Source organism: Leopardus geoffroyi, chromosome D2, assembly GCF_018350155.1.
Source record: "Leopardus geoffroyi isolate Oge1 chromosome D2, O.geoffroyi_Oge1_pat1.0, whole genome shotgun sequence".
In the NCBI taxonomy this organism is placed as follows: domain Eukaryota; kingdom Metazoa; phylum Chordata; class Mammalia; order Carnivora; family Felidae; genus Leopardus; species Leopardus geoffroyi.
Genome location: NC_059334.1, coordinates 32,759,001 through 32,786,316, shown reverse-complemented (window position 1 = coordinate 32,786,316; position 27,316 = coordinate 32,759,001). Strand labels below are relative to the sequence as shown.

At 53.8% G+C, this 27,316-nt stretch overlaps 1 protein-coding gene and 1 pseudogene across 7 annotated transcripts in view; one reads left to right on the top strand and one right to left on the bottom strand.

Moving 5' to 3' along the window:
* Window positions 1-27,316, bottom strand: part of CDH23 (cadherin related 23) — a 416,047-nt gene that overhangs the window by 229,292 nt on the left and 159,439 nt on the right. For all 7 annotated transcript variants that reach the window (XM_045439537.1, XM_045439536.1, XM_045439540.1 and 4 more), the window contains exons 7-8: window positions 5,540-5,734; window positions 1,872-2,000 (exon numbers count right to left, since the gene is read on the bottom strand). In XM_045439537.1, the coding sequence (XP_045295493.1) occupies window positions 1,872-2,000; window positions 5,540-5,734 (324 nt within the window). The remainder of the gene's footprint in view (window positions 1-1,871; window positions 2,001-5,539; window positions 5,735-27,316) is intronic.
* On the top strand, window positions 7,729-7,844 carry LOC123577618 (annotated as a pseudogene).

The following is a 27,316-nucleotide window of genomic DNA, read 5'->3' as shown; positions in this document are numbered from 1 at the left end:
CGGTGAACATTATAGGGACAACTATAATTCAGTGGTAAATTATGCAACACAGGGAGGGCTGAGGGAAAGAAATGGCTGGTTACGTCTACGGGCTGGTGAGGATAAAGCCAGGAAAAAAAAAAAAAATCAAAGAAAGGTGGCCAGTGAGCTGGGAACCAACAGACGGGCAGATTTTGTACTGGTGATAGGAGCGGCCATAAGGGGTGATGAGGATGGCAGGATGGTGAGAGGGCTGGTCTGACCAGGACATCGTTTGTTCATTCGTTCGTTCGTTCATTCATTCATTCATTCACTCCACAAACACATCCTTAGCACCCTTGATGTGCTATGCCCACAGCAGTCCCAATCCCTGCCCAACTACGCTTCCAGTCTAGCAGGGAAGCAGAGGCTGAGCCAGCTGTCCAAGAGCGCTGAGTGCTAAGAAGGGGACATCTAGGGGCCAGGGACAGTTGGAAGGGCCTATCTTCTCTGAAAGGCCAGGGAAGGACTCCCTGGCCTGAGAAGATGTGGGGGTAGCAAAGAGACTTTGGAAGGAGATAGCCTTTAGCCTCAAAAGCTAGAGGTCCTGCTGTCCATGGACCACTAAGAAAGAGAAGGTGAGGGGGGGCGGGGCATTGAGATGTCCCCCTCCACCCCAAAAACATCTCCAGATGCCTGCAGGAGGAGACTAAAAAGGATCTTGCCTGCTAGGTCCTCCAGCCCATACCTGGCCCCAAGAAAGACGTGGCTACTACCCCCACAAACCCGGAGACTAAAGCACAGTGCTTCGAGGATGCCATGGTCAGGATGGACCACAGCCTCCAAACTGGAGGTCAGGCTTCCCTGGCCTGTGGTGGCCTTATAGGTACAGTCTGCACCCTGATCAAGGGAAGCCTGCCTTTCACTGATAACCTAATCCTGTGAGCCTATGCAGGCGTGCATGTGGGTGCCCTGCTTTGCTCTCCAAATTGTGTCTTTCCTCTAAGCACACTGAGCTCCGTCAAAAGGAAGGGCACGTTTTTCTTTCCACAAGAGAGACTCCCCAAGCTGCATGTCCAGGGTTGCACCTGCCGAGAGGAGCCAGTGTTTCTTAATTTATCAGCCCAGTGTGTGTTTTAGTCGAGTTTGCACAAAACCACGGATGGCGACCAGGCAAGGGATGGGCGAGTGAAGCTGCCCGCTCCCAGCCCCTGCCAAGCAGGCAGTAGCACGTCTGGGTCTCGAAGATTCCCAGTCACAACCGACTGAACCAGAGGCAGACACAGAGCCCAAGGGCAGCCAATCTCCAGGCTGGCTGGAGATCTGTGACTGTGCAACGTGGCACAAAATTACGAGCACGGCCAATCAGGTGCCTCTTTTGAAAACATGAACTTGAGAAATCCAAAGACACAGCAGTTAGGAGGAGCAGCCAGAGCTGTGTGCTCTCAGAGAAGAGCCAGGCCAGAGAGGGTTGGGGAGAGGGGGGTAAACGGCTGCCATCTTAGGCAGCACTGGTTGGCTGGGAGAGGCAGATCGACCCATGAAAATGGCTGAGCCCAAATCTGTTTGGGTAAGCCTGGCTGAGTCCAAATGTGCTCTCCAGACCAGGCTGGTTCCACAGGCATCCCTAGGATCCCACATAAATCTTTCTGAGCTGCTCCTGTTCGTTTATGCTAGTAAGTCTTTGTGTTTCGCTTCTTGGAACCCTCTGGGGATGAAGTGAGAGGGTGAGGACACGGGGTGCGGTATGAAGAGGGGGTTGGGTTTTCACTGTGCCAAGACACCCATCACTGACAGCCACAGGGACTGAAGGGAATAAGAAATGCCAAGGAAGAGCCTGTCCTACCAAACAGGGCCCCCGTCCCCAACGGAAGCTCAGAGGGAAGCCCCACGAGGGCCAGGGAGCCTCTTACCGGAGGAGAATGCTCATAGATGTTAGTGCTGTAAGGCAGGTTGATGAAGATAGGGTCCATGTCCTGGACATCCGTGATGATGATGGCCAAGTTGGCCAGGGTGGACAGAGGCCTGGTCTTGTCTTGATCCTTAGAGGACAGAGAATACACAGCCTTAGGTTGTGACATTGTTGACACGCGTGCGTGCACACACACACACACACACACCTGCACACATGACACCCATGTGCACAAACCTGTGTGCCTATGTACGCACAGGTTCCCGCACTCCTGCACAAAGATCGTTAGTACACAGAAGTTCAAGAACTCTAAGAACTCACGGTGATCTCTGACCTGTGCAGGAAAACGCAAACAGGGTCCCCAAGGCCCAGCAGAAGGTGGCTTATCCAGTGTCACAGAGGAGGGTTAGGGTAGATCTCCTCCCCGCCCCGCCCAGCCTAGCCCTGATCATGCTGGACACCTCACGGGTGGGATGACTGGCTTGGGGTAAAGAGACAGTGCTGTCCTTAGCAACTTCTCTTGATTCAGGCAGAGGCCACTGGCTGCCGTCATGCCTACTTCCTGCCCCCCCTCACCCCAGGGCAGCAAGGGAAGGACCAGGATGGGCGTTCCTCAGAAGAAAGGCCCTCTCACAGGACAGGGGGCTAGTCGGAGACCTGTATCCCCGCCCCCTCCCCGTCTGCACCCAGGGTTTAGTGGTCAAGCAACTTTTCTGACAGAACAGCAGGGGGAGCTCCGGGGCATGTGACATTTGGGGGACTCCAGGAAGAAATCCTGAGAGGTCGTGTAGGCCATCCCCTTGCGGCCAGGCAGGCCGTGTTTGAACCCTCCTAGTCAACTGGAAATTTAGTCTTATGAAAGCTCACCAAGAGAGGAAATCAGAAACACATCTTCTATTACCCCCAAATACACAGCCCCCCATGATAAACTGATTAAATAGCCCACTGCTATCGAATAACGATAGCCAAGAGGAACAGAAACTACACGCTGAATGCACGTTTCGTACCAGGCACTGCGCTCGCGCCTTGTTTGCTTTTGTAGATACTACGTACCCATTATTCAGATATGTTCACGGAGACTCACAGAAGTTAAGTAACTTGCCCAGAGTCACGCAGATGGTGCATGTGTAGCCCAGACTCAAACTCAGATCCTTTTGCAATACAAACCTGCCCTGTTTTGATCCGGGGCCCTGACGTCATCTCAGCCCCTGACTTGCTGGGTCACTCTGCCTAAATTCTCTTCCTTCGTGGGGTCTCAATCTCCTTCTCTGAGAGACGAAGGGGCTCAACACAATGACCTCCGTGGACCCTCAGGCCTGTAAATTCTCTGGTCTGGGATTTGAGAGTGACCGTCCTCTGATGGGGTCTCCCTTGGTCTGCGGTGACCTGGACTGATGCAAAGCATTCTCCCTATTTCAACAAGCCTAGAGCCTGTTCCTGCCCTCCAGGTACACAGGTGCAGCAGTAGAGTCTTTGGGGGGGAGAGGGCAGGTTGTCCTAAGAGTCCTCAGGGACAGTCACGGAGAGGGTGAGGGACTTTGGGGATGAGGGGTGGGTGCGGTAGGGTGGGGGAGAGTCTGGACGCAGGGGGAGCTGGGCAGAGGATCCACCAGGGAGACACCTTCCCAGACTCTAAGACAATGGAGCCCACAGCCCAGGCTTGGGGGCTGCCCGTGGTAAGAGCTCTCCGCCAGGGACCTGAACAACCAGGCAGACAGGGCCAGAGTGGGAGGAACAGAAAGCCCCTTGACCTTCGGAGCAGGGGAGGCCAGTGACCCTCATTTGCCGTTAGCAGTCTTCTGTGGGCAGCTGGCTTTGTCCGGCCTGGCACGTGCCCTCCCCTCCGTCCCGCAGTCCTGGGGCCACAGCCTTGCTCCCGCCACAGATGTCCCCACGCAGCCTATCGCGGATTCCACGGCTGGGGAATGGGGATGGCAGAGGGCACCCTGGCAGGGCAGGCGACACGCTGGGCTCCCAGCTGCCACTCTGGGGCCTGCAGCTCTCGGCAGCCGTCTCCGGGGAAGTCCTCACATTTCCCCACCTGGTGCCCACCCCGTGGGTGGCTGGGACCCCAGTCTGCTCCCTGTGATGCCACACAGGAGACTCTCCTTGGGGAAATGCCCAGCAGCCAAGGGCACAGCACGGGTCCTAGGGGGGACTATGCAGGTGCAGGAGCCATCAATATCGAAGGGCTGCTCCCGTTCTATTTGCTTCAGGGCCTGAGCGCTGGGAGATTCACAGCAATTTAACTGTATTCACCGTCTCAGCTTGAGCCCAGGCCTCTTGACAGGCCCGGCCACCCAGACCTGAGCCTGTGCCCGGCTCTGGTCTCTCCCCCACCAGCCCAAAGCCATTTTTACGGAAGATGGAAATTACTCCACAGGGACAGGCTCATAGCAAGAAAGAGAGCAACCGTCTGTGCATTTCTGGGCCCCCGTGCGGGCAAATGGCGGGTGGCGGGAGGGACACCGCAGCTGGGCGCGGGGGCAAGGGAGCGCACAAGGGTGCAGGTGCGTGCAGAAAGCGGACCCTGCTCTCGCAAGCCCCGTCGGTCCCAGAAGTCAGGTTTACTAACAGCAGCACACGTGGCCTCCCAGGCGACGAACACGGAACCAGGGGAGAAAGGGAAGAACGTGAATGTCTCCTGCAGTGGCCTCCCCAGAAAAAGAGTGCGTTTCCTGGTTCTTGGGGCCTCCCTCCACCTTGCCCAAGCCTGGGGGAGCCCCACCTTTCACACTGGACCCTCGACCTAGTCTGTGTGTCTTACCCCAGGATCTGGGCTCTGTGACCTGCCAAGCGGAGCCCCCAGCACCACTGGAAGTCCCCGCTGCAGCGACACGGGGCCAGAGGGCGTGTGTCAGGCGATAAGGGACAAACGGCCACCGGCTCTTGCCCTGCGGCCCGCTGAGGGCTCCGGCTGTGCCTGGAGAAGAGGCAGGAGCAGGCAAGACAGGAAGGCAGGGGTAGGAGCCTGCTTAGGGTGTGGCCTGCCTGTCCCTCAGGTCCTCCCGAACAGCAGGCGACAGAGGCCGAGCTGCTGTGATGTTCTGGAAACTCAGAAACTCCTGGCTGTGGGGGCCCCGGACGGGTGGCAGATAAGCCAGGTTTGAATGCTCGTCGGCTTGTGAGTCTCAACAGCGTCAGCCATATAACGGGACGATGATTCTCTCTTTCCTCCCTCTCCTCACTAACTAAACCCAGAATTTCCAGGCCCCAGCATGGTCCTTGGAGCTCATAGCGTGCCCTACTCAGGATGCCTGGACCCTCTGGTCCCTGCATGTCGGGTGGTGTCACAACATAGCTGGCTTCCCACCTCGGCCTGACGTTCCAGAGAGCAAGGGGACACCCCACACCACGGATGTCCTGTGGGATTACCAGCGCGGGCACGGGAGTGAAGCTGCTGAGTCACCACCGTCACCTGAATGGCTCCCGTGCCTCAGTTTCTTCATCTGTAACATGGGTCACTTGGTATTACTTATGAGCTGGGGCTGCCGTGGGGATTCATGGAGACCATCCACCCGAGTGCTCAGCCCAGCCCGGCCCTTGGTCTCCCCGTGACTATCGCCAGCATCATGATGGCTGAGCCTGACCAGCAGGGAAGGACACCGATGTCCCGTTGCTCTCCCCCGGGGTGGGGGGGGGGGAGGCAGACATCCACACGGGACTCACCGTGGCGTTGACGGTGAGCTGGTAGGCCTGCGTAGTCTCGTAGTCCAGCTCCCGGATCACCGTGACGATGCCGCGGGCACTGTCGATGGCAAAGAACAGGGAGGGGGGCTGGAAGGAGTAGAGGACACTGCCGCCCGCACCCAGGTCGGGGTCCGTGGCGTTCACAATGAAGATGGGTGTCCCCACCGGTGTGTTCTAGGGGTGAAGCAAAGCAAACAAAAGGGTGAGAAGTGCTCGGATCAGCTGCCTTCGTCGGTGACTATTCCCCCGAAGCCCATTAACCACGTCCCTCCAGCCAACCGGACCCGCGGCTTTGTCATTTTTATTCTAAGAGGGTTCAGAGGAATTTAAAATGCAGTATCTGGTGTTTTTTTTTTTTTTTTTTCCTTTTTTTGATGGCCTCCTGGTGGCCGTAACAGCACCAGTTCTAAAGATGATCTGCTCATCCTGGAGTTTTGGATGAGGGCCTTTTGGTCCCCAAGCCCCCTGTTTCTTGGCGGTGCTGATTCGTCCATTGAGTGCCCCTTTCTGCCCAAGCCTCGGGCTCGGGGTGTTCGGTGGGGCACCTGGGAGTCAGTGTGTCGGGAGGTTCAAGGGCAGGGAGCTGACAGGTGTGCACTACAGGCAGGTGGCCGGGGGCTCCGAGGGCTTTGCTGGCAGCATAGAGGTTACTCGGATTGCCCTGGGGTAGGGCATCCACAAGCCATCCCTGGGCCATGGCAGCCTGCCACGAGAGGCCCACAAGACCCACTCCAATATTACTACCTCCTGGGAGCCTGCCATGATTCCCTCTGCTATACACTACGTACAGACCCCTGCCCTTTTCTGACTTGGGGTCTTTGGTGAAATATTGCTTCCTTATGGAACCTTCTAGACCCTTAAGGCAGGTCAGCCCCTCCCCCACCCCCACCCTCCCCTGCTGTTTATATTAAGGTTCCCACCTCACCCTGGATGCTTTCATCATCCACATACTTCTATAATTCCTTGGCCCCCACCTGTCTTCCCTCACAGCGCCCGTGCTCCGTGGAAGCCACAGGGCTCCAGCTGCCTTGCCTAGCACAGTGCCTGGCACACGGCAGGTGTTCAGTCAGTGTCCTCTCTCAAGACATGCGCGAGCCACTCAGAGAGCGCTCAGCACATTCTCGGGATCTGTTTGCATCTCTGCCCGACGGTCAGCTCTCGTCACCGCAGCGCCCGCCACAGGGCCTGGCACGCGAGCCACGCCGGCAAAATGCTGGGCGAAGGAACCGATTCATAATTTAGTGAACTCTGGCCACATCTGAGGATGGGCAAGCTAATGAGGCTCTTCGTAGAGACGAGAGGGTAAAAACAATCCCCGCTCCCGTCGACTGACTGTTACGTGCCGGGTCCTGTGCTGTGCGCTGCGTCTGTCACCTTTGTAACAAGTAGCTTTCTAGGTGGCAGCTAGTATCCGGTTTTGGAAAAGGAAGCTAAGGCTCAGAGAGGTGAAGTGCCTTGCCCAAGGCACACAGCTAGGCAATGGTAGAAGGTGGCCTTGAAATCAGGTCCAATTCTAAGCCACCGATCTCAAGCTCTACGCTAAATACTTCTCTAAAACACCGATGGCAGTTCTCGTCCTGACTCTCCTGTGTGAAGCGGTCAGCTGCCAGCCTGAGTGAAGCCTCCTGGCCAGGAGTGTGGGACTAGTTCCCTGAGGGCAGAGACAGTATTCCTGGTCCTGCGTTTTTTTCACGCTGGGATAATGACTGGGTCCCTTCTGACACCTGCAGGGTCTCTCTCGAGGAAGGCATCCGCGTTGCTGCCTCCTGTCTGTGCTGCTGGCCATGACGTGGGCCCTGTGTCACCGCTTTGAGCAACTTCTTTCACTGGGGCATGCTGGCAACCCTTCCCCAGGACTATCTGCTTGAGGCAAGAGTGTTCTTTACAAGACCCCTGCTTAGGCTGGAAGGGGCCTCGGGAGAACGATGTGATGGAGTTGCCATTGTTTCTTTCTGAGTGTGCTGATTCTCCCCCATCGCTGAGCATGTGTCAGGCTGAATAAACAGGCTCATAACCTGTCCTTCTCCCACCAGCACTGAGCACAGGAGGCAGATAGGGAGGCCCCTCTCCTCCACACCATCCATGACTCCCCAGTGCCCCTTTGCATAGGACACCGGCCCTCATGGTCTGGCCCCGTCTCCTCCTTCATACTTTATTTCCTGGCAGGTATCCCTTCGTGGCCTTTAGCTAAGATCATGTGTAGCATCTATTCTTATCAGTTTAATATTTCCTGGTAGGTAGAGCTATTTGTACTTTCCAAAGCCAGCAGGCTGCCTCACACCTTGGAGCCTCTGAACCTCCTTTTCCTTTGCTAGGCCTTCCCTCCTCAGCTCGGTGGCTTGGAAAACAGATGCTCTCTTTCCCTCCAGAAGAGCATCAAGTGTGCAAGGGGGCAGAGCGGACAAGTGCCAGGATTTCAGGGATCGATAGGCCTCTGCTGGAGCCCCAGCCTCGCTGTGTGTCTTTGGGTTCCTTAATCTCTCTGATCCTTAATCCCCTCTCTGTCCACCGGAGTCAATAACGTCCCATAGGGTTAGTGTGAAGAGAACGTGAGCTCAGGAGTGCAAATTTCCCAGCATGTAATAAGTGTTTAGAAGTTGGCAGTTGCGATTTTTGTCATCTGGTGCCTTCCAGAAGACTTGTAGACAAGAACGCCTTCGAGGGGAGGGCAGGCAGGTGTCAAGACGCACGATGAATATTAATAATACCGTGCTGGGCATCCTCTGTCTGCACCCTCCAGATGCACAGAGTACCCCGCTCTGTCTCCCCACCCCCCCTGCCCCCGGCAAGACCTCAGTGGACAGCATCCACCCCCAGGCTCCCTTGCAGACTAGCTTCTGCCAGGGGGAGGTGCTGGTAGGAGCTCAGAGTTTGGGAAAGAGGCCGGAGGAGAAGGAGCCTGGGGGATACTTTTCCACTCCCTCCAGCTCCAGGCCAGCCGCCCCTCCTCCCTGGCTGCAGCCTTCAGTGGGGTCCAGGCAGGCAGCGCTATCCCCTCCCCTTTTCCCTGCAGCCCTAAGGGCTGCTGCTGGTCTCAGGTGCCTCAACAGCCCTTCATGCCCCCTCGCCCTGCCCACCCTCTGTAAGATGTCTCTTCACTGAAATGCCTTTATTGGAACTGAGATGAACTGTTCCCCGGAGACCTGATGGATACAGGCACTCTGCACATACATACCCGGGGCCACCACACGCAGGGGCCCGAAGTCTGAGGCCTTCTGGCACTGGGCTCAGTGGAGCCGGTCCCCACCCTCCCATGCCACCACGATGGCACGGGGCTCGAGGAGATCTTTACAAGCCTCTCAGCCAAACTACGGTTCTCCCTCTAGATCCAACACGCACAGCACACGCGAGCACCGGAGCCAGCCTAACCCTCCAAGCCATTCCATCAGGGCCTGTGGGTTCTGCCACCGGAGGGAGGGACATGTTCCCATTTCAGAGCAGCCAGCCCCCTGTGAGGCCGCTAGACAGCACTTCAGAGCACACCCCACACGGAGCCAGCGCCCAGAGGGGAGGGATGGCTCCCTCGAGAATGTCAGCTCTGCAGCCCCCTGCCTCGGGGAGCAGGGGACATTTCACCCGTGCATACCTCACGGTCCGGGGCAAAGGCTCTCTGGGCAACTGATTAGAGGATTTAAAAGCGAGATCCAAGAAGACAGGGGAAAGGGGGAAAAAGAGGGAATGGCCCTGTGTCTGACCTTCTTAGATTATGTTTCATGCCCGGCAGTGAAAACCCATTTAATTTGTGCGTAACTTAGGAAAGGTTTTAAACGGGCCTGGCAAAGAGCCATTCATATACTTAGAAGGGACAAGCCATTGGAGGGAAAAGAATGCTGACTTCCTGCTTTTCAGGTCCCGGGTACCATGCTCTATCAGGGGAATGGGGCGGGGGGTGGTGCTCATCAGCACCGACAACGGGGGCTTTTCCAAGTAGGAAGCTATTTCATGCAAATGTGCAGATGTACCCCCTTTAAAGATCTGCCCCTTCAATGCAAGCAGATTTCTTCTGTGAAGCCAGGTACACCTGGGCTTCCAAGCAGACAGTAGAACTTGGTGACTCAGAGCAGAGATGCTGAGTCAGACCCCCCCCCCGCACCCCCCCCCCCACCAAGTTTGAGTCCCAGCCTCTCTCTCCACTTATTGGCTGGAGACCTCAAACTTCTGCTGTTGAACTTACTCTTTTGGCTCAGTTTCCCTGTACCAGGGAAAATGTAAAAATGGAGTTGTTAACAGTACCTACCTCCAGGGTTGTAAGAAAGAATTAAGTGAGACAAGGTACGAAAAAAAAAAAAAAAAACAACTTCTTGCTGAGCCAGGCACACGGCAATATTGAACCATACTCAATAAATGGTCGTTGCAATTATTATTATGGTAATAAAATACCATCACAAGCAGGGTGAGATGAGCTCTATTTAAAGGGAGATATTAAAAACAGCCAATCAATCTCTTCATCATCAACCTAGACAAACGGGCATTTAAAAATTCAGAAAGAGAACATTTTTGTTGATTGGTTCATGGCTGCTGCAGACAGATCCAGGGTAGGAGAACATCTGGAGACCCTCCCCAGCCGGTTTGGAGGGCCTGGGAGAGGAGGGCTGGGGTCTGGGGAAGGGGTCGGAGGGGGGGCCTGGAGACAGCTCCTGAACCCGAGGCCAGGCCTGACCATGCACCACTCGGGGATGGCTTGCATGTAGGAGCAGGAAGGAGCCTTGGGGATTATCCAATCCAGCCACGATTGGAAGTATGATGCCTCGCCTTTCATATAGTGCTTTATTTGCCCCATCCAGAGACTGCCAACCCCTGCCTCCCCGCCCACACTTTTTCCAAGTAAAGATGCTCTTTGTACTCACAGTTCTGCTCAAGGGGATGGATGTAGGCAGCCAAGTTTGTACCAAGCGCCTTCAGACCTAGGCCACATCTGATTGGTCCAGGGGTAATCACCTGACTCAAACAGGCCAATCAGATGGGGCCTTGCAAGTTAAACCAATTTTCTGCACAAACCTGACAAAGGTTCTTGCTATCTGTTCGGGCTGGGGTGGGCACCATGGCAAGCAGAAAGCCACAGTTACCAGGCAGCAGAGAAGCCACGGGCAGGCCAAGGAAGCCTATGTGCAGCGATGACAATGAGCACAGTGAGACAGAAAAGCAGAGACAGGGGCCTCTGAGAGCCTCCCCTACCCTGGTCGTCACAGGCCCTGCCTGGACTTCATTTTCTATCCCTGGCTGTGGCGTAGAGACTCAATCTGGGCTGTCCTTCCCATGGCTACCCCCTTGGCTTACACTGTCCTCCATGGGTCTCAGCTCCTGCCTGCCCCGTGGCACCCCCAGAATGTATCCAGCCACAGGCAAGGCCTCCTCATTCCTGCAGCTCCGCCTCAGGCTCAGCCTGACTCTTGCCTGCAGGGATTCCGTCCTTTTAACGCCCAGGCTGAGCCACAGAAAGCAAAGCTCCCTACCACTGCTCCTAGACTGCTGGGGGCAAGGGAGGTAATAATGGGGAGAAGAATAAAACAGCCTAGATGAATGAATGCGGGCTCCCTCTCCTTTTTAAGCATCCCCAGACACTCCATTTAACATGCAAATCCATTCAGGTCATTGCAATGATCAGCATGAATGTGGAGGTGGCAGGGGCAGGCAGGGGACAGCTTGATCATGGGCTTGACACACTCAGCCAAGACAGGCCTGGATGAGCAATGCTCTGCAAGGCCAGGCTCTGCCCACCTGGAGGCAAGGAAACCAGGGGCAGGTACTCCTACGGAGTCTAGGCTTGGGGTTCAGGGGTCTACAGAAGCATTGCCAGGGTGGTCCTGAGCTGTGGAGGCAGGGCCAAAAGGCCCACTCCAGTCGACGTGGGCCGCCCTGTTCTAGGGCAACTTCTCCCCACATGTTCATTGTAGACTTGGCCCTGAGTCCGCTTTCTTGTTGGAAAGGGGCGGCTGGTCTTTGGAGGAAAGGTTCCACGGGGCGTGATTACTCCTGCCTCTGAGATAGTCCTCTTGGTTTGCTTCTCTGCCCCAGTTCTGCTCCTAGCACCCCTTCCTCTATGACCGTTCCTTCTCTCGCCCAGGCCTGCCCACTCCCTCATAGGTTCTGGGCCATTTCAAGGGAAATCTCCCCAGATGCACCTTCCATGCCTCCTGGGAGGCAGGGACCAGTGTTTAGGCACCACCCCCCTGCAAAACACTTGCACTGCGCTGGGTCCCTCTCAGCAGGGGCCCACTCCACGCAGGTCGCAGACAGGGCAGGCCCCCGCCTCTTCCAGTTCCCGGTTAAGCTCCATGCCACTTCTGATGGACCCGCTGCAAATGGGCCACCCTGTGCAATTCAGAGACAAATAAATCTTTTTGCTACTCCTGGGGTGACAAGGGAATAGACTCTGGGAATGTTCTGCTGTGCAAGGGATCTTGTTCGTTAATAATAATGATAAATAGCTCACTTCTCACATGCAGTGTGAGTTACATTACACTCCAGGCTTCTACAGAGGTGGCTCGGGGTGCTCACTGGAACAGTGGGGTTTGGGGGGGGGGTGCATGCAGAAGGGAGGAAGGGGCCGGGCAGGTGGAGCGGCAGAGAGGGAGGGCGCAGGAAACAGAGAAGGAGAGACAGTACGGAAGGGGGCAGGGGAGGGAGAAGAAGGTGACAGGGGACAAAGGAAACTAGGAGGGGACAGTGAAAGAGCACAACAGGGGAGCAAAGGGTGAGGGGGGTGAGGTGGGAGAGCACGCCTAAGAAGAGAGAGGGAAGGAAAGAGGAAGAAACTGAAAGGGAGAAAAAGAGACAGTGCAGAGGGAAAGTTGTGAACAAAGGAAAAGTACAAAAGTTCGAGGCGCCAAGAGAAAGGAAGTAGAGCACACCGTACCCTCTCATCTTCGCGGTGTACCCTCCTCAATTCGATTTATTCTGTACCTTCGACCCCACCTCCGCAAGAAGCCCTACCATTTCCACTGTAGGTGTCGTCTCTAAAGGCGTTATTAATATTTATGGAATGCTTGCTGGATGCCGCCACAGTCTTTAATATCTTATTATAAAGCCTGTTATAAAATGCATTAGTAATAAATTCCTGACAGATGGAGTTCTGACAAGGTGCGGGCGCCTTGGTGAATCGGAGCTGGGAACAGACGCTCCTGGAACGTGCGCGTGCTGCTCAGAGGCTGGGCTGCTGCCTGCCCCCTTCCCCCCCCCCCGCCCCCCACCCGAGGTGGGGTGGGGGCAGGGAGGGAGCTCACTCCTCCATCCTCAGGCCTGGGAGCCATCAAATATTATCTCATCACCTTCTTTTCCCCCAGAGCGGAAGAATGAAAGCTCAGAGAAATGAAGCAATCTGTCTCAAGTCACACAGCTTGTAAGTGAGTGATGGAATTTTAGGATTCAAGTTCAGGTCACCTCTGGGTCCCCAGACCTCAGGGACCCTGCAGATGAGGGTGGAGAGTGGGCTCAGGGCCCCTGCTCAAGTAGGGCTGATTCACTCACTTCCCTCCTTGGAAGGGCTGGGAATGACATGGGAGCCGAAGACGGGGGGGTGGAGGGTGGGGGCTCTGAGTTGTTTGCACTGGAGAAAGGAAGGCTGATGGGGAGCTTTAGCCCCCCAAAAACTCAGAAGGAAGAGAGTGTCCCAAAATTTGCACACTTCTACTGGGAATCAGGAAATGAGCTCCCACTGGGCCAAGAAGAAGTCAAATCAGAAGTAGAGGCCTTTCTGACAAGGGGGCTCCTGGGGCAAAGGGGAGGTGCCGGTGTTTTAGTTTCCATCGAATGCCACAGCAGGTGCCACTTCACTGATAACTCTGGAGGCAGGGGCCCACTGGGGTCTTGGGGAGGGTGTCATTCCAAATGTGAAGCTATAGAGGCTTTGTGGCATTCCAGCTTAGGGAAGGGGAGAAACGGGGTCTGTGGGAGACGGACCATATTTCTTTCTCAAAGAGGCAAGAAAGAGTGTGCGAGCTCCAGCTGAAAGCAGGTCCAAAGGGAGAAACAGTGCTTTGAGGGGTCCTGGAGAGGCAAGTGCCCACAGGGCCCCGATGGATGTCTCAGGTGGTCCCCTCTGGTCAGGGAGAGGGCACACTGGCTTGTGCACAAGCCCGCATGTGTATAATGGGCACTCCAGCATGTCTCTCTGCAGAAGAGTCCGGAAGAGATCAATTCACAACGTCTCTTTTCTCTATCAGTGTCTGCTGTCTCTCACATGATGTGCACTGGACCCCAAAAGGTGCTGGGTCTTCCCTGAGAGCCGGGCAGACTGCTGGGTGGAGGAACAAGCCCTGTGGGCAGAAGGAGCCCCAAAGGGCTGAGCTCTGAGTGCCACACACCCTGGTATGATTAAAGCACTTTCCTAGCTATTCCACATCTCCTTGGGGCCAGCTCCAGCCTGTCCATCTGAGTCCCTCCCTCCTTCTTGGCCTCCAGCTGTGCACTGCCCATTCTGAATCCCAGGAAGACGCCCATGAAGTGCAGACCTGACTTCCTCACACCTGCGAGGGTCTTTGCCTGCCAGCGTGATCTTGGACTTGCCCCCCGTTCTTCATTAGGCACCAGCACCTGACAATTCTTGCTTCAACATTCCTCACATCCTTCCTTTTCTCTTTGTTATTTACCTTGGCCACCTCTGCAGTGACACCTAGCATCGTCACTTGCAAATCTATAGAAGGCATTCAATAAATGTTTTAACAGAATCGGGACTTCCTATTCAACAGGGCAGGTTGAACACGTCCATTTATTTCTGTTTTTGTCCCAACCCCTCACCAAAATGACAATATGATAATTAAAAATGCATAGGTCCACAAGGACAGAAAGAACAGGAGAGGAGGCAAAAGCAGATGAGAGACGTTGACAAAATCCTGGAAACTAGGAATTGATGGGACAGGAGCCTGCCTTAGGAAAGAGGGGCAAGCCAAAGCTCAGGCTGGCAACTCAGAACCCTGGAAAATCAGAAGCTGGAGATACCAGGTGATGCCCAAACCAGGGAGACCAACCACAAATCTTTAAAGAGTAGTCAGACTCCCAAATGCCTTCTTTGGCTTGTGCAGAAGACAGGAGGTCTACTTTCTCAAGGGGCCAAGTTAGTCAGGCTCTGGACCCAGGCTGGGAGCTGGATAAGGCACTGAAAACAAGGAGGTCCAATGAAAATCTGCATCTCTTCTCCGCTCACATCCCCAATCAGGCCTCTTTAGCCAGTCGGCCTCTTGAAGACTGACAGCCTGGCAGGAGATAGGAAAACTGCCTCAGAGAAAACACTAATATTAACATGGTAGAGTTCTCGCAAGGAAACAGCTAGGTCCTCACCAAATCACCCCATAGTGAAGTCTGCTGGTTGACAAGAGCACTCCACCCTACCCTGCCCTAACACACACAGCAGGTTTCCATGTGCCTAAATGTGAACACACTCTTAAATATAAACATACAACTGAGGGTCATGAAACATGAGAAGAGCCTCTACTATGAAAGACAGACAGGGGTGGGTAGGGGGACAGTGGGAAGGAATAACAAAAGTAACTTTTTTCAAATGTTTAATTAATTATTTTGAGAGACAGCAAGAGAGTGCATGTGTATGTGAGTGCATGCACGAGTAGGGGAGGGACAGAGAGAGGGGGAGAGAGAGAGAATCCCAAGCAGGCTCCATGCTTAGCACGGAGCCCAACACAGGGCTTGATCTCATGACCGTGAGATCATGAGCTGAGCTGAAATCAAGTTGGATCCTTAACTGACTGAGTCACTCAGGCACCCCAAAAGTGAATGTTTTAACATCCAGAGAGACAAGACATAGCATCTTTGAAATCAGAACATTCCAAGAGGAAGAGATAATAGAAATGAAAACTTAATGGAAGAGTTGGAAGATAAAGAAATTTCTCCAAAAGTAGGACAAAACTCAAAGAGATGGAGACTGGGGGAGAAAATAAGAAAATTAGAGAAGTAGTTCAGAAGATCCAACACCCAACTAATAGGAGTTCCAGAGAGAGAGGAAACAGGGCAAGTGAAGGGAAGGAAATTATCTGAAAAGAGAGGTAAAAAAATCTCCCAGATCTGAATGACATGTTTCCAGATGGAAAACGGCCACTGTGTTCTGAAGACAGACCCACACTGAAGCATAAAACTATGAAGTTTCCAAACACTCAGATTAAAAAAAAAAAAAATCTGAGACACATTCAGAGAGAAAACAAAAGTCTACAGTCAAAGGATCAGGAATCAAAATGGCACTGAAGTTCTTAACAGCAACATTATAGGCAAAGGAGAAATGACTTTACATTATGAGGAAAACGATTTCATTCTAGAATTCTATACCCAGCTAAACTATCAACAAATATGTGTTTAGAATAAACACATTTTTCAAACAGAGTAAAAAAAAATCCCATGAATCCCTTTTCAGAGGGTGTGAACCAAGAAAGAGGAAGCTGTGGGACCCACGTAGAAAGAGACAAATTCTCTGGGTGATTCCCCTCTCATCCCCCATGCCCCACACAGGTGTCTTCAGCCACTTAGCCTCCAGAAGAGCAAAGTGAACCAGAGCACAGCCCGTCTGGAGTGGAGCTGGAGGATGGATGCTCCAAGGGGAATGCTGCCAAGAGAAATACAAACTGATAAAAAAATCAATATACTTTTAATATACTGAGGGGAGGGACTTAATTATGTCAGAATATTTAGAGTAAGTGATAGGTTCACAGAACCCTAAGCAAATAAATAAGAAAGAGAGGTAATCATTAACTCTAGAGAAAACAAAAAAGGATTTTTTTTTTTTTAATTTCAGTACGCTATGTGGCACAGTTTGAATAATATGTACACAGTCACAATGCCTTAGACACTAAATGTCATGTGGGCTCTGGTTAAGTCGGGCGGATGGGTAGAGCATGTTAGGAGTGGGGTGTGTGTGTGCGTGTGCTGCAGAGATGAGGTAGAGGGTGGGGCAAAAGTGCCATTCTCATCCTTCAGAGCTGGAAGTCAATATCTAAAACTGAAAAATGTACATGCATGTGATTTGGAAATAAGAAGGTAATGATCAGAAATTGAAAGAGATTGTCTCAGGGTGGGAATCAGGAATGAGAAAGGGCGAGACGGGGCATTGATGTTTTTATTATAAACCTGGCTTTACTACCTGACTTTTAAACTCATGCAAATATGACTCTGATAAAAATTAATATAAAAGTGGAAAAATTGTATCTCCCTACAGGCTGGTCTACTGCAACCCTTCCTCTTTTTTGGGGTCCTTAACCCTGTAATTGATCCCAGAAAGTCACTGCCCTAAAGCACTGATCTCCCAGCTTGTTCTCCTCCTCAGACACTATCACTGCCTCCAAGGCAAGGTCTCCTGAGCCTTGAATGTCACCACAGTCTGACCAAAGCTTCCCTCTCTAAACTCAGCTTTCATTTTTGCCCCACTGAGACACTCTGCTTCGGCCAGACTGTTCTACACAGCAGCCCCCAGGGTGCGGGCCGACCTCTGGCCTTTGCTCATGGTGCTCTGTGTCCTCCATCCAAATTCCTTCTGGTATTTTCCCTGGAGAGTAGGTATCACCATCCAGCATACAGAGACGACACTCCCTTCCTGGAAAAGGCTGTTGGCTCCCCAGGTTTCTAGGCATATGTGCCCAGGCTGAGGTTGAGATGCTCTCTCTCCACCCCACACTCATGGGCCCTGGCCTTTACACACGTGCTGGGTGTGCAGGGCTGGGAGAAGCCTCATCCAACAGACATCTGGGCCCTCCCTCCCTCCCTTCTCAGAGGCTTGATTTTCAGAGCGAGGTATGATCCTTAAGTGTGCAAAGGCCCCCACTCCTCCTCATCCAGAGGTTAAGGAAACCCCAGGCCATTTTTCTCACCCCTCACTGCAGCAACCCCACCCCAGCCCCAGCCCAGTGTCCTTCCTATATAAGGAGTGGCAGTAGAGTTCCAAGGCACCTCCTCCACCAAGTGCCACCTCCCATTAGCACCACATTCCAGGGCTGTCCACGCACCTGTCCTTCCCCAGACGCCTTCTATACCTTCTCACTTGCTGACCTGCGGGAGCACAGGGCACCATGGACAGGCCAGCAGCTGGCTGAAGGCCATGTGCAGAGAGCACAGGACAGGAGCGCCATGATGGTGGGGTGGCCCCTGTGCCCACACCGGCCCCAGTCCCCACAGCATGCTGCTTTCAACACCAGGCAGTGCTGCACCCTCCCTCAGGGAACCGGTTTCTGCTTCTCTCTGTGTGTTATGGGAGGAGTGACAGAACTGAGGAGTGGATCCGGATGACCTGGGCTGTTTAGCTTTACTCTCACACCCCTCCCCGACTTGAAAGTTAAGCTGATTGGCTCCTGGAAGCCAGCCTGCCTCCCTCCCCCGGCAGGGACTTAGAAACCAGCTTCTGGAGACCTGGGAGCATTCATTAGGTGATGATTACTCCCCATGCATGTTGGCCTGACTGGAAAAAAATCCAGAAACAACAGTTCTGAAATGTTGGGTCGCATTCTGGCTTTCCAATAACCATCTGCAGGACTTCCTTCTCTGTTGTCACAGAGCATTGATGCAAACATTGATGCCTCAATTTTCCCACCCAGGAAATGGGTATACCAATTCCCGTACTGCCTTCCACATAGCTCTGCAGGGGAGACAAAATGAGTTAACAGTGGAGGAAGTGCTTTGAAATCTCAAAGGTCAAAATAAAAATCACCACCTTCTGCAGAAGTAGACAATTTGAAGAGAAAAAAAACTAGGGAAAGGTCGGATGTGACCTACAGAAGAATTCTCTCTAAAAAGCTACCCTGGAGGGACAGAACCTGGGTTGTCTAGGTTCCAGGACACCGTCCCTGAGCCCAGGACTGTAGGGTGCTGAGTTCTGAATGGAAACAGGGATCAGCTGAGGCATGAGGTCGTCTTGAGATTTGCTAGATTACGGAAAATGACAATGAATAGATGCATGGAATCTCCTGGGATTTTTTTTAAGTAAGAAAAAGACTTCTGTGGATCTCAGGTAATAACTCACATCTATTGAAGACATTGTATATGTCAGCCCCTGTTTTAAGCACTTTCCATGCACTATCTCATACAGTCCTTATGGAAGCCTTGGAACAGACACTATTACCATTCCCATTATCCAGATGTCCAAGGCCATGTGGTAGTAAGCAGGAATCCTGGGATTTGTACCCAGGCAGGCTGCTCGAGGGCCCAAGCTCTTAACCACCATGCTATATTATTCTCAGTGATGAGTGAGCAAAGTGTACGAGGTCTAGGAGGCAGGGGGATGGCCAAGATGACCTTGAGAAACTGGGAATCCTGTCACGCTGGCTAAGTGCCAGCGTCTACTAGTGACATTTAAGGGGCTTGCCGCAGGACAACTCAGGCCACCCAGAGGCTCCAGGTTCAGAAAGCGACAAGTGTCAGACGTCACCAGGAAGGTGCTGGAAGTGTAAGAGTTAGTCATCTATCAGGAGCTGTCCGGTTCTTTCATCCAGCGATCCCAAACACATTTATCGAATAACACAGTTCAAGACTATGTTGGCCATACTCACACTCTTCACCCCTCCAAAAGAGAAATGGTTATGAGCAATTCCAGGTGGTTATTTATGGGGAGGAAGACAGACACAACAAAGGGAGGCTTTGAAAGAGCAAATACATCAGGGAAATTATAGTGTGAGTCCCAGCTCCAGCCCTTATTTGCTGTGTGACTTTAGGGAAGCTAGGCAACCTCTCTGAAGCTCAGTTTCCTTACAGTGAGATGGGAATAAGAAGATCTATCTCACAGGATTATCATGAGGCTTACAGGGGATAACACACGATAAGCGCTTTGTGCAAAATCGCTGCTCAATACACCTTAGGCTCTATCATAATGTTATTCCTTCTCGGGGTGCGTGTAAGGGTCTATAAACTGTAAAGTGCTTTGCAAATGTTACTTCTGGTGGGGAGGTCTGGAAGGGGAGGGGATGCTTCTGAAGGGTGAGGTCCTTGCTCTGCTCTCTGCAGAGACAAAAGGTCTGGATAAAAGGCTGAGGGAAAGCCTCCTTGTGGACTTCACCCCATCTCTGTCCCAGCGGAGCCCGCTGGCCGTGTGATGCCTCCAATGCTGCCCTGAGCTTTCGGTGCATGGCTCCGTGGCTCACAAAGGGGGCTCCATCTCCCCGCCCCCAAATTCATTCCCCTGCATAATGATGAATCATGTTAAACAAAATGAATATGCAAATCTCCTTAGGGCAGGCCTTACATCTATGGGAAGCTGAGGCTAATAAGTGGATTCTGAAAAAGGAGACAGCTCAAGTAATACAACTTCTGCTCATCTCTCCTCCCCATGCCCCTCAGGTTCCGCCCACCAGTGTGCCCCTTTATCCCCAGCTGGGGTGTGCGTTTTGAAGGGGTGGGTAAAGGAGGCAGCACAGGCCTGGTGCGTTTTTCCCTGTTAGATCCCCAATCCCGGTGGCTAATGCTGCCAGCCCTTTAGGCAGTGTGATGTGATAAGTAGAACCTGTCACTTGGAGCCCAGGGGCTTAAGGGCCGACAGTCTGGGGGAGACCACACATAGGCTGCAGGGGAGCTGAGGGCTGGAGAGAGGGGGTTGGTGGGCCCAGGACCCAGGCAGAGAGAGGGCAGCTGAAGGAACTCACTGGCCTTGGTGGGGGTGGGGGAGCTGGGAAATGGCTTAAGAGTCAAGAGGCAGAGACTGGAATTATCCTGGCTACAAAGGACTTGAAGAATCACCTAGGCCAGGGCTTGGAATCTTGGAGAGCTTGGAAACAATATCAGTGCCAGGGCCCTCCCCAGCCTCTGTGCTTCTAAATTCCCCGAGGAGATCTCATGCACGGCCAGGGTGGAGCGCTGCCCTTCCCAGTCACTACTCTACAGATGAGAACGCTGAGACCCAGAGATCAGAGGGGACTTGATGGAGGTCACATGGATGACACTCTCCTGCTTGGGTAAGGATGGCCCAGGGAGGTCCAGACACCCAAGGAACATACCCGAGGAGGGAGGATACCCCTCTCTGTTGTCCTTGGGAACGTTCCCATAGTAGGGGACCGTGAGGGCTCTAAAGGCTGGGATGGCATGGAGCATCTGTTCCCACAGATCTGGGGAGGTGGGCACCCTTTGAGGGAGGTGTGGGAGGCACACGGCAGGGGTTCCAATTCCTTGGTCTACTGTGGCTGGTACATCAAGGCACATGGGCTCCGTCACTGGTTTTAGGGACAGCCAGAAGCCTGGCACACAAAACCATGAGAAGACTACTAGACCGACCCCGAGAAAAGACGGAGACCCAGAATCCCAGAAGCACTCTGCTCTGCCCAGGGTAAGGCAGTCCTATGGTAGCCATGGCTGCCTCCGTTAAGACCAGACTTGACCAAGAAACAAACCAGCCAAGGGGTACCTGGGTGGCTCAGTCAGTTAAGTGCCAGGTTCAGCTCAGGTCATGGTCTGTCGAGCCCCGCATTGGGCTCTATGCTATCAGCACAGAGCACACTTTGGATCCTCTCTCCTCCCCCCTCTCTCTGCCCCTCCCCCCCCCCACGTGCTTTCTCTCACTCTCTCAAAAATAATAAATTTTAGGGGTGCCTGGGTGGCTCAGTCGGCTGAGCGTCCGACTTCGGCTCGGGTCATGATCTCGCAGTTGACGAGTTCGAGCCCCGCGTCGGGCTCTGTGCTCAGAGCCTGGAGCCTGCTTCGGATTCTGTGTCTCCCTCTCTCTCTGCCTTTTCCCCGCTCATGCTCTGCCTCTCTCTGTCTCAAAAATAAAGATAAACATTAAAAAAAATAATAAATTTTTAAAAAAATTTAAAGAAAGAAAGAAAGAAAGAAAGAGAAAAAGAAAGAAAGAAACCAGCCTTCCCTTTCCTAACAGAACCCAGAGAAAGTGGTTCCACACACCTTCCTGGTGGTTCAAGTTGACGATCAACTTGGTTAGGACCTCCCAAAGGTCTCCCCAAGCCCCTCCTGGAATTATGAACGTGGAGACCAATGTCTACCGAGAAAGAGTGCTCCCCATCTCTGCTTCTCCTGGCCCCAGGGCGCCCAGTGAAAGAGGGGCACACTGGCCTTCCCGCAGGAAGTAGGAGACACCACGGGTAGGAATTGCAAATGACTTTCATTAAGCAGGGGTGCTAATACCATGAATTACAAATGAAACCCAGATGAAGAGGACCCTGGCAGCCTTACCTCCATTTGATATTAATTGGGCGACACTTTGTTTTAATGGTACATTAATTAATGCAGAATTTCGACGGAAGTCCTCGTGACACTCACATTAATACAAATGAATTCATTACCGTTGGTGTTATTACAAGAAATGACAAATAAATCTGTAACAGTGGGACCCTTCAAATAATAATCACGAATCATTAGGTTTGCGGCTCGTTTGTACTGTAGCTTGCAAATATGTGTATATGTTTTCTGCTGCGAGTGTTCCCTCGCCTTTTGGCTGGGGGAGGCAGCCGGTCGCGGCTGGCTCTGTGGCAGTGAAAGCGAAAAGCCTCTTCCAGACCTCCCTGCACCTGCTGTTCCTCCCTTTCTTCCTCCCACCTCAACCTCCAGAGAACTTCTGTCCCCAGAGCCCTGCCCCAGGCTTAGGGACTCCGTGTAAGGGGTGTGATTGCTATTGGTCTGCCCTATCCAGCACACCCAGTATACCCTCTGTCCCTAAGAAAGGGGTAGTGGGGAAAGGAATAAAAACTACATGGCCCAGGGGTGGAGCCTGGCTTGATGAGGGTTGAATGGGTGCAGCTATAGCAGCCGTCTGTTCTCCGAGGTTCCCCACGTCAGATTGATCTTCAAGCCCCTGAGGGTCTTGGGGACAGAATCCAGGGGCCCGATGACCAGCACTGTGCTAGAAGTAGCATCCGCTTTCTCCACGGCAGTCCTCACCAGGGCCCAGAGGCTTTGTCTCATCGGAAAGGGCACAAAAGACGCTCTGAGCGCTCAAACCCATCCACAGCTCGAGTAAGGAAGGGCCACACGTGGGACTCAGCTCTGCCTGGTCCCCAAGCTCCCAATACACCAGCTCTTTGCAAGGAGAAGCTGCCATCTGCCCGGAAAGGTCAGTAATCTGGTGGAGACTAGGTAGAGCCTGGATGACCCTACCAGCCAATCGCTACTCTCCATTCCCCTGGCTCAGGGCTCTGGGCTGTAATCTTGCGGGGGCCAGAAAGGGACTAACAAACTGGGTCTACAGTTTCCACCCTGGTTGTTTCTCACACCCTCTCAGTTCCCTGAAGCTGAGGCCAAGACCACTCTTGCTTTGAAAGGGCCATCGGGAAGGTCCCAGGAAACCACACTTGGAAGAAAGCATCAGGCGGGCCTGGGTGACCCAGGTGGGTTTTAGTTCTGCAAATCCTTGGCACACAGGCTGCCCCTCCTCCATTCTGCACGCAGGGCAGAAAGTGCCAAGAGATCGCAGTGCTATTCCCCAGACTCAGCCTGGGGTTCCCAGCCCAGGGCTCTAAGCAGCTTCTATCCGTGAACTGGGGTTGACACATGATTTGAGAGCTGTTTGCTACCCCTGGTTTAGAACATCTCCCCCTGGAGGATTTTAAAATAGGATCCAGTTTCTGACGGGAACGCCCAAGAGCCGTTCAGCACGGTAGCCAAGAGGTTGGTTAAATGACCTCTTGGGTCCTTCGAACCCAGGGAGTTTGGGACTCCATGAATCAGTTCCTCCCTCCCGCCTACGAGAATCAATCGGCCGGTCTTATCTCGTACAACAGCTTTCTGACCTTTGGCTAACAGGTAAAACACCACGGGAGCCAAATCTAGCTTTTACACCCATGAGATGCTGCTAACGTGGCCAAATCGTGTTGGCCGCTGCCCTATGACCTGCCCTCCGCCCTGGCCCCAGGAGTCCTCGCTGTAGAAGGTGAATGCCACTTGGCTATGAGATGCCGGCTAGAAGGGGGGCCACAGCCCACAGTTAGGTGTCTGGGGGGACTCCAGCCCCCTCTCCTGCTCACGTTTTCCCCCATTCACACTGGTACTGAATGAACCAATTAATCACCTAAGATTGTTAACTGTACTAATTACGCTCACTCTCGAAACTTGTGGAACAATTATTTACTGTCTCTGCCTCATGAGCCATCAATTACGGGAATTGCAGGCAGCCTGTCACTTCTCTCAAGCCAAGACAGAGGCAGTCTAACCACGCTCACAGCTGGCTTCTCAAGGAGAACTCTCAGAAGGCTTTGCTTGAGCGCAGGCTATACCCCACAGAAGTGGCGAAGGCAATGACCGCTCCACGGGAATAGACTTTGCCACTGGATGAGGGGTTGCGCGACACTGATCCTAAATGAAGCCTTTACTATACAAAAGCTGTTCGTTGGTTCCCCTACAAGAAATGTCAACCACTAAGTATTTCCCTGGGGACTGTACTGCTTCCTTCTTCCTTGTGTCCTTGGCCAGGTTTGGCACTGAGCCCTAGAGATCCAGATGGTGGCTGCGTGGGCACCCTGGATTTTCCCCTGGTTCCCCAGGGGCTCTGTATTGCCTCTTCCCAGCCCACCTCAATGCCCATCTCAGATTCTGCTTCCCCTGCTTCCCAATTCCTGGCTTGGAGGAGAGTTAGTGCCTCTGGCCAAGATCTTTGCTAAATGCAGGAAGACACAGAAGGGAGAAGAAGCTGCCGGGCTCTGTCCATTTTACCCGGACCTTGAGATATTCCTGTCCTCCGATGCCACTGGACTTTGGGGCACCAACCCATAGGCCATTACTACCCACACACAGACACACTCTCCCCTCTCTGCCCTGAAACACCCCCACCCCCCACTCCCCACCAAGATGACAGTTTATGATGTGGCTGTCAGGGAAACATGTATTTATTCAGGCAAGCAGCAGGCCCCAGCAGGCTGTGGCTCCCGTCCCCTGGGCTCCCTCCCCCATCCCAGCCCTCCCGCTGCCCATAGCGCTCATTTCCACACGTCAGGGCAAAAAGCACTTAGAGCCAACTGCTAAGCTCAAATCTATTCTGGTGCAGAGAAATGCACTCCGTCACCACTCCACTGACAGGCCCTGGGCAGGCTGGAGCACCGTGGCCAGGCTCTGACTGACCTCACCCCGCTGGGCCTCCCTTCTGGCTTCTGTTACTGGCAGAGGCCAGACAGGCTGACCCACTTCTTACCCCCGGCTGCAGCAGCCAAGGGACCCCCAGCTTCCCTGGAGGTCCCTAGGGGTTCTGAACAAGCCACGTGAAAGTCACAAAGGTGCTTTTAGACTCAACTCGTCCAAGAACAAACTCAGCATCTCCCCGGGGAAGCATGTCCCTGGCCCTGTGAATGGCAACACATTCTCTCTGTATCCAGTTGCTAAGCCAGAAACCAGAGTCGGCCAAGCAACTTCATCTCCCAAACATTGGTCTGCCCTTCCCAGTGTCTACCCGCCTGGGCCGCCGCAGCGGCCTCCTGCCTGGGCCTTGCAATGGAGACTCCACCAGGGCCTGGTATGAACTCTTTCAAACATGGATCTGATTGTGTGGCCTGTGCTCCAACGACCGCCCAGTGGCTCCCTGCTGACCTTCAGATCAATGTCAGAGAATCCCTTCCACGAACCTGCACGGCCCGGCCCTGCCCAGGTCTCCAGCCCCTTTCCTTCACCAGCCCTCCTGTCCTCATCTGCCTTGGCCACGTGGGGCCCTCTTTCACCCCCTCACAGGAACCAGGTGCTTCTCGGCCTCTGAGCCACCGGTGCTGTCCATCCACCAGAATTCTTTTCTCATCTTTACCCCCGTTCACGTCTACTCAGCCTTCACATCTCAGCCAAGTCCCATTTCCTCCAGAACTTTCTCTGAACCCCCCAGTCTAGCTCAGATTTTGGCTGCACTGGCCCCCTGGGATTTTCCTGGGGGCTCTAATCTCACCTTATAATTATGTGACTCTATTTCCTTCTGTTCCCTCCCCCCCCCCCCCCCACCAAGCCCCTGAAGGGTGGGAGCCACGTCTGGTTCTGTTCACCATTGTGCCCCCAGGGCCCAGCACATGGCTGGCGCTGAACCACGTTTGTTGAACGAGAGACATCCCGGGCACCCCACTACTGACACTGTCCTCGGGACACACCAGCTCCAAAATCTCTCCCTTGCATTCATTCAACAAATCCTAACTGAGCGCCTCTGACATTCTGGAGTCTGCTAGGTGGTGATGGCACGCAGATCCGTGCTGTCTGGAAGGCCATGTGAGGGTGTCAGTGACAGGCAGATTCTGAGTCTGAGTTCTGGCTCCCAGCTCCACCACCACCCGGATCTGGTACCTGCTGGCTCTGTGCTCATGCTGTTTTCCCGACTGGAACATTCTTCCTCACTCACTCATTCATCCAACAAATAATTACTGAGCGCCTAGTATGTATCGAGCAGTGTTCTAGGTGCAGAGGACACGCTGGCAAACTCCTACGCGTATTCGGTCTCAACTTTGTTATCACCTCCTCCAGGAAGTCTTCCCTAACTCCCAAACCTGGGTTGGGTGTCCATTCTACAAGCTTCCGGAGGCCCCTTCCCGGGCTGCTCCTTGCCTAGCACAGAGCAGCCATTTGATATCTGTTCTCTGCATGAAGAGATCCCTCCATTTTTTCCACTCGTGTCTCCACAAGCTTTAAAGGCAGAGGGGAGATACCCTGGACAGAGGTGCAGGCAGCTGAAGGAAACATGGAGAAGGGGTGCTTGTGAGAAGGCCATGGCCACTAACGAAGAGGGAAGGCACGAGAGGGGATAGAAGTCAGAAGACTGGAGCGTCCCTGCCTTGAGTCTGAGAGCCCCATGGCCATCAGATCAGAGGGGAAATGAGGCTGCGGGCTCAGAAGCCTGCAAGCCTGGACGCCCCGGCTCTACAAGACTCCAAACCCCTCCACTTTTTGGCCCTGGGGTGCCCCTCGGTGTCCGCTCCTTTCCAGAAGCCCTCCTGGTGTTGCCCTCATGCTGTGGGGTACGAGGTGGGGGGTGGTCCCTGCCTGGCATCGTCATCCCCAGGAGACTGTGTACCTCACTCCCTCAAGGTCTCTGCTTGGACGTCCTCGGAGAGGCTTCCCTGGCCACAGGCCGCTGACCTCTGTGAGGGTCACGCTCCATTATCCCCTCCCTGACACCCCCCTCCCCTTGTCCCTGGAACATGAAACAGGGCCTGGGGCACCCGTGCCCCCTTCCTACCTCTCCTCTCTGCAGCCCTCTTTCTTCCTTCTAGGAGGAACTGGGAAGATGAGACCATCCGTGGCCGGAAGAGGCTGGGGAGGCTTTCTGGCTATCTCATCTGGGGCTCCTGGCTAGGGGTTGTGCCCAGAGGCTGCCAGTCTTTCCTGGGACAGGAATCTATGGGGGGCAGGGGTGGGGCAGGGCTCATTTTCTGCCACTGCTATGGCTAGAGTGGGGAGCCCTGACCCCGGCCCGGGGCTGACACAGGTTATACCACATTGCAGTCACAGGTGGATACCAGACCCTAGCCACGGGCTACCCGCTCACTGCTCCAGATTAGTGCATCGAGCCAGAAAACGACTCCCAAACTGTGAAGAAACTAGAACGTCATTTGCTAGACCGGCTGAGAAGTCAACTCAGAATGACAGGACTCCTTTTGAAGGTGGAGAGAGGAGGTAAAGCTGCAGTGTCTTTTCCCTCCAGACGGCTGTGGCCAAGGGTCTTTGCCTCATGGCCTTGTCTGTGGCCCTGGTGACCCCAGCTTCATGCCAGAATGTGGGCAGGGTGTTCAGGGTTGGGGGCAATACGCCCATGCCCCTGGGCCTCTCCCTCGTCTGGTCGCTAACCGGTTAACCTCTCTGCCGGCCCCCCACCCCACCCTGACAGCCAGAACCCAGAGGAGGCGGTGGGAGCCGGGACCGGGGCAGGCTCCCCTC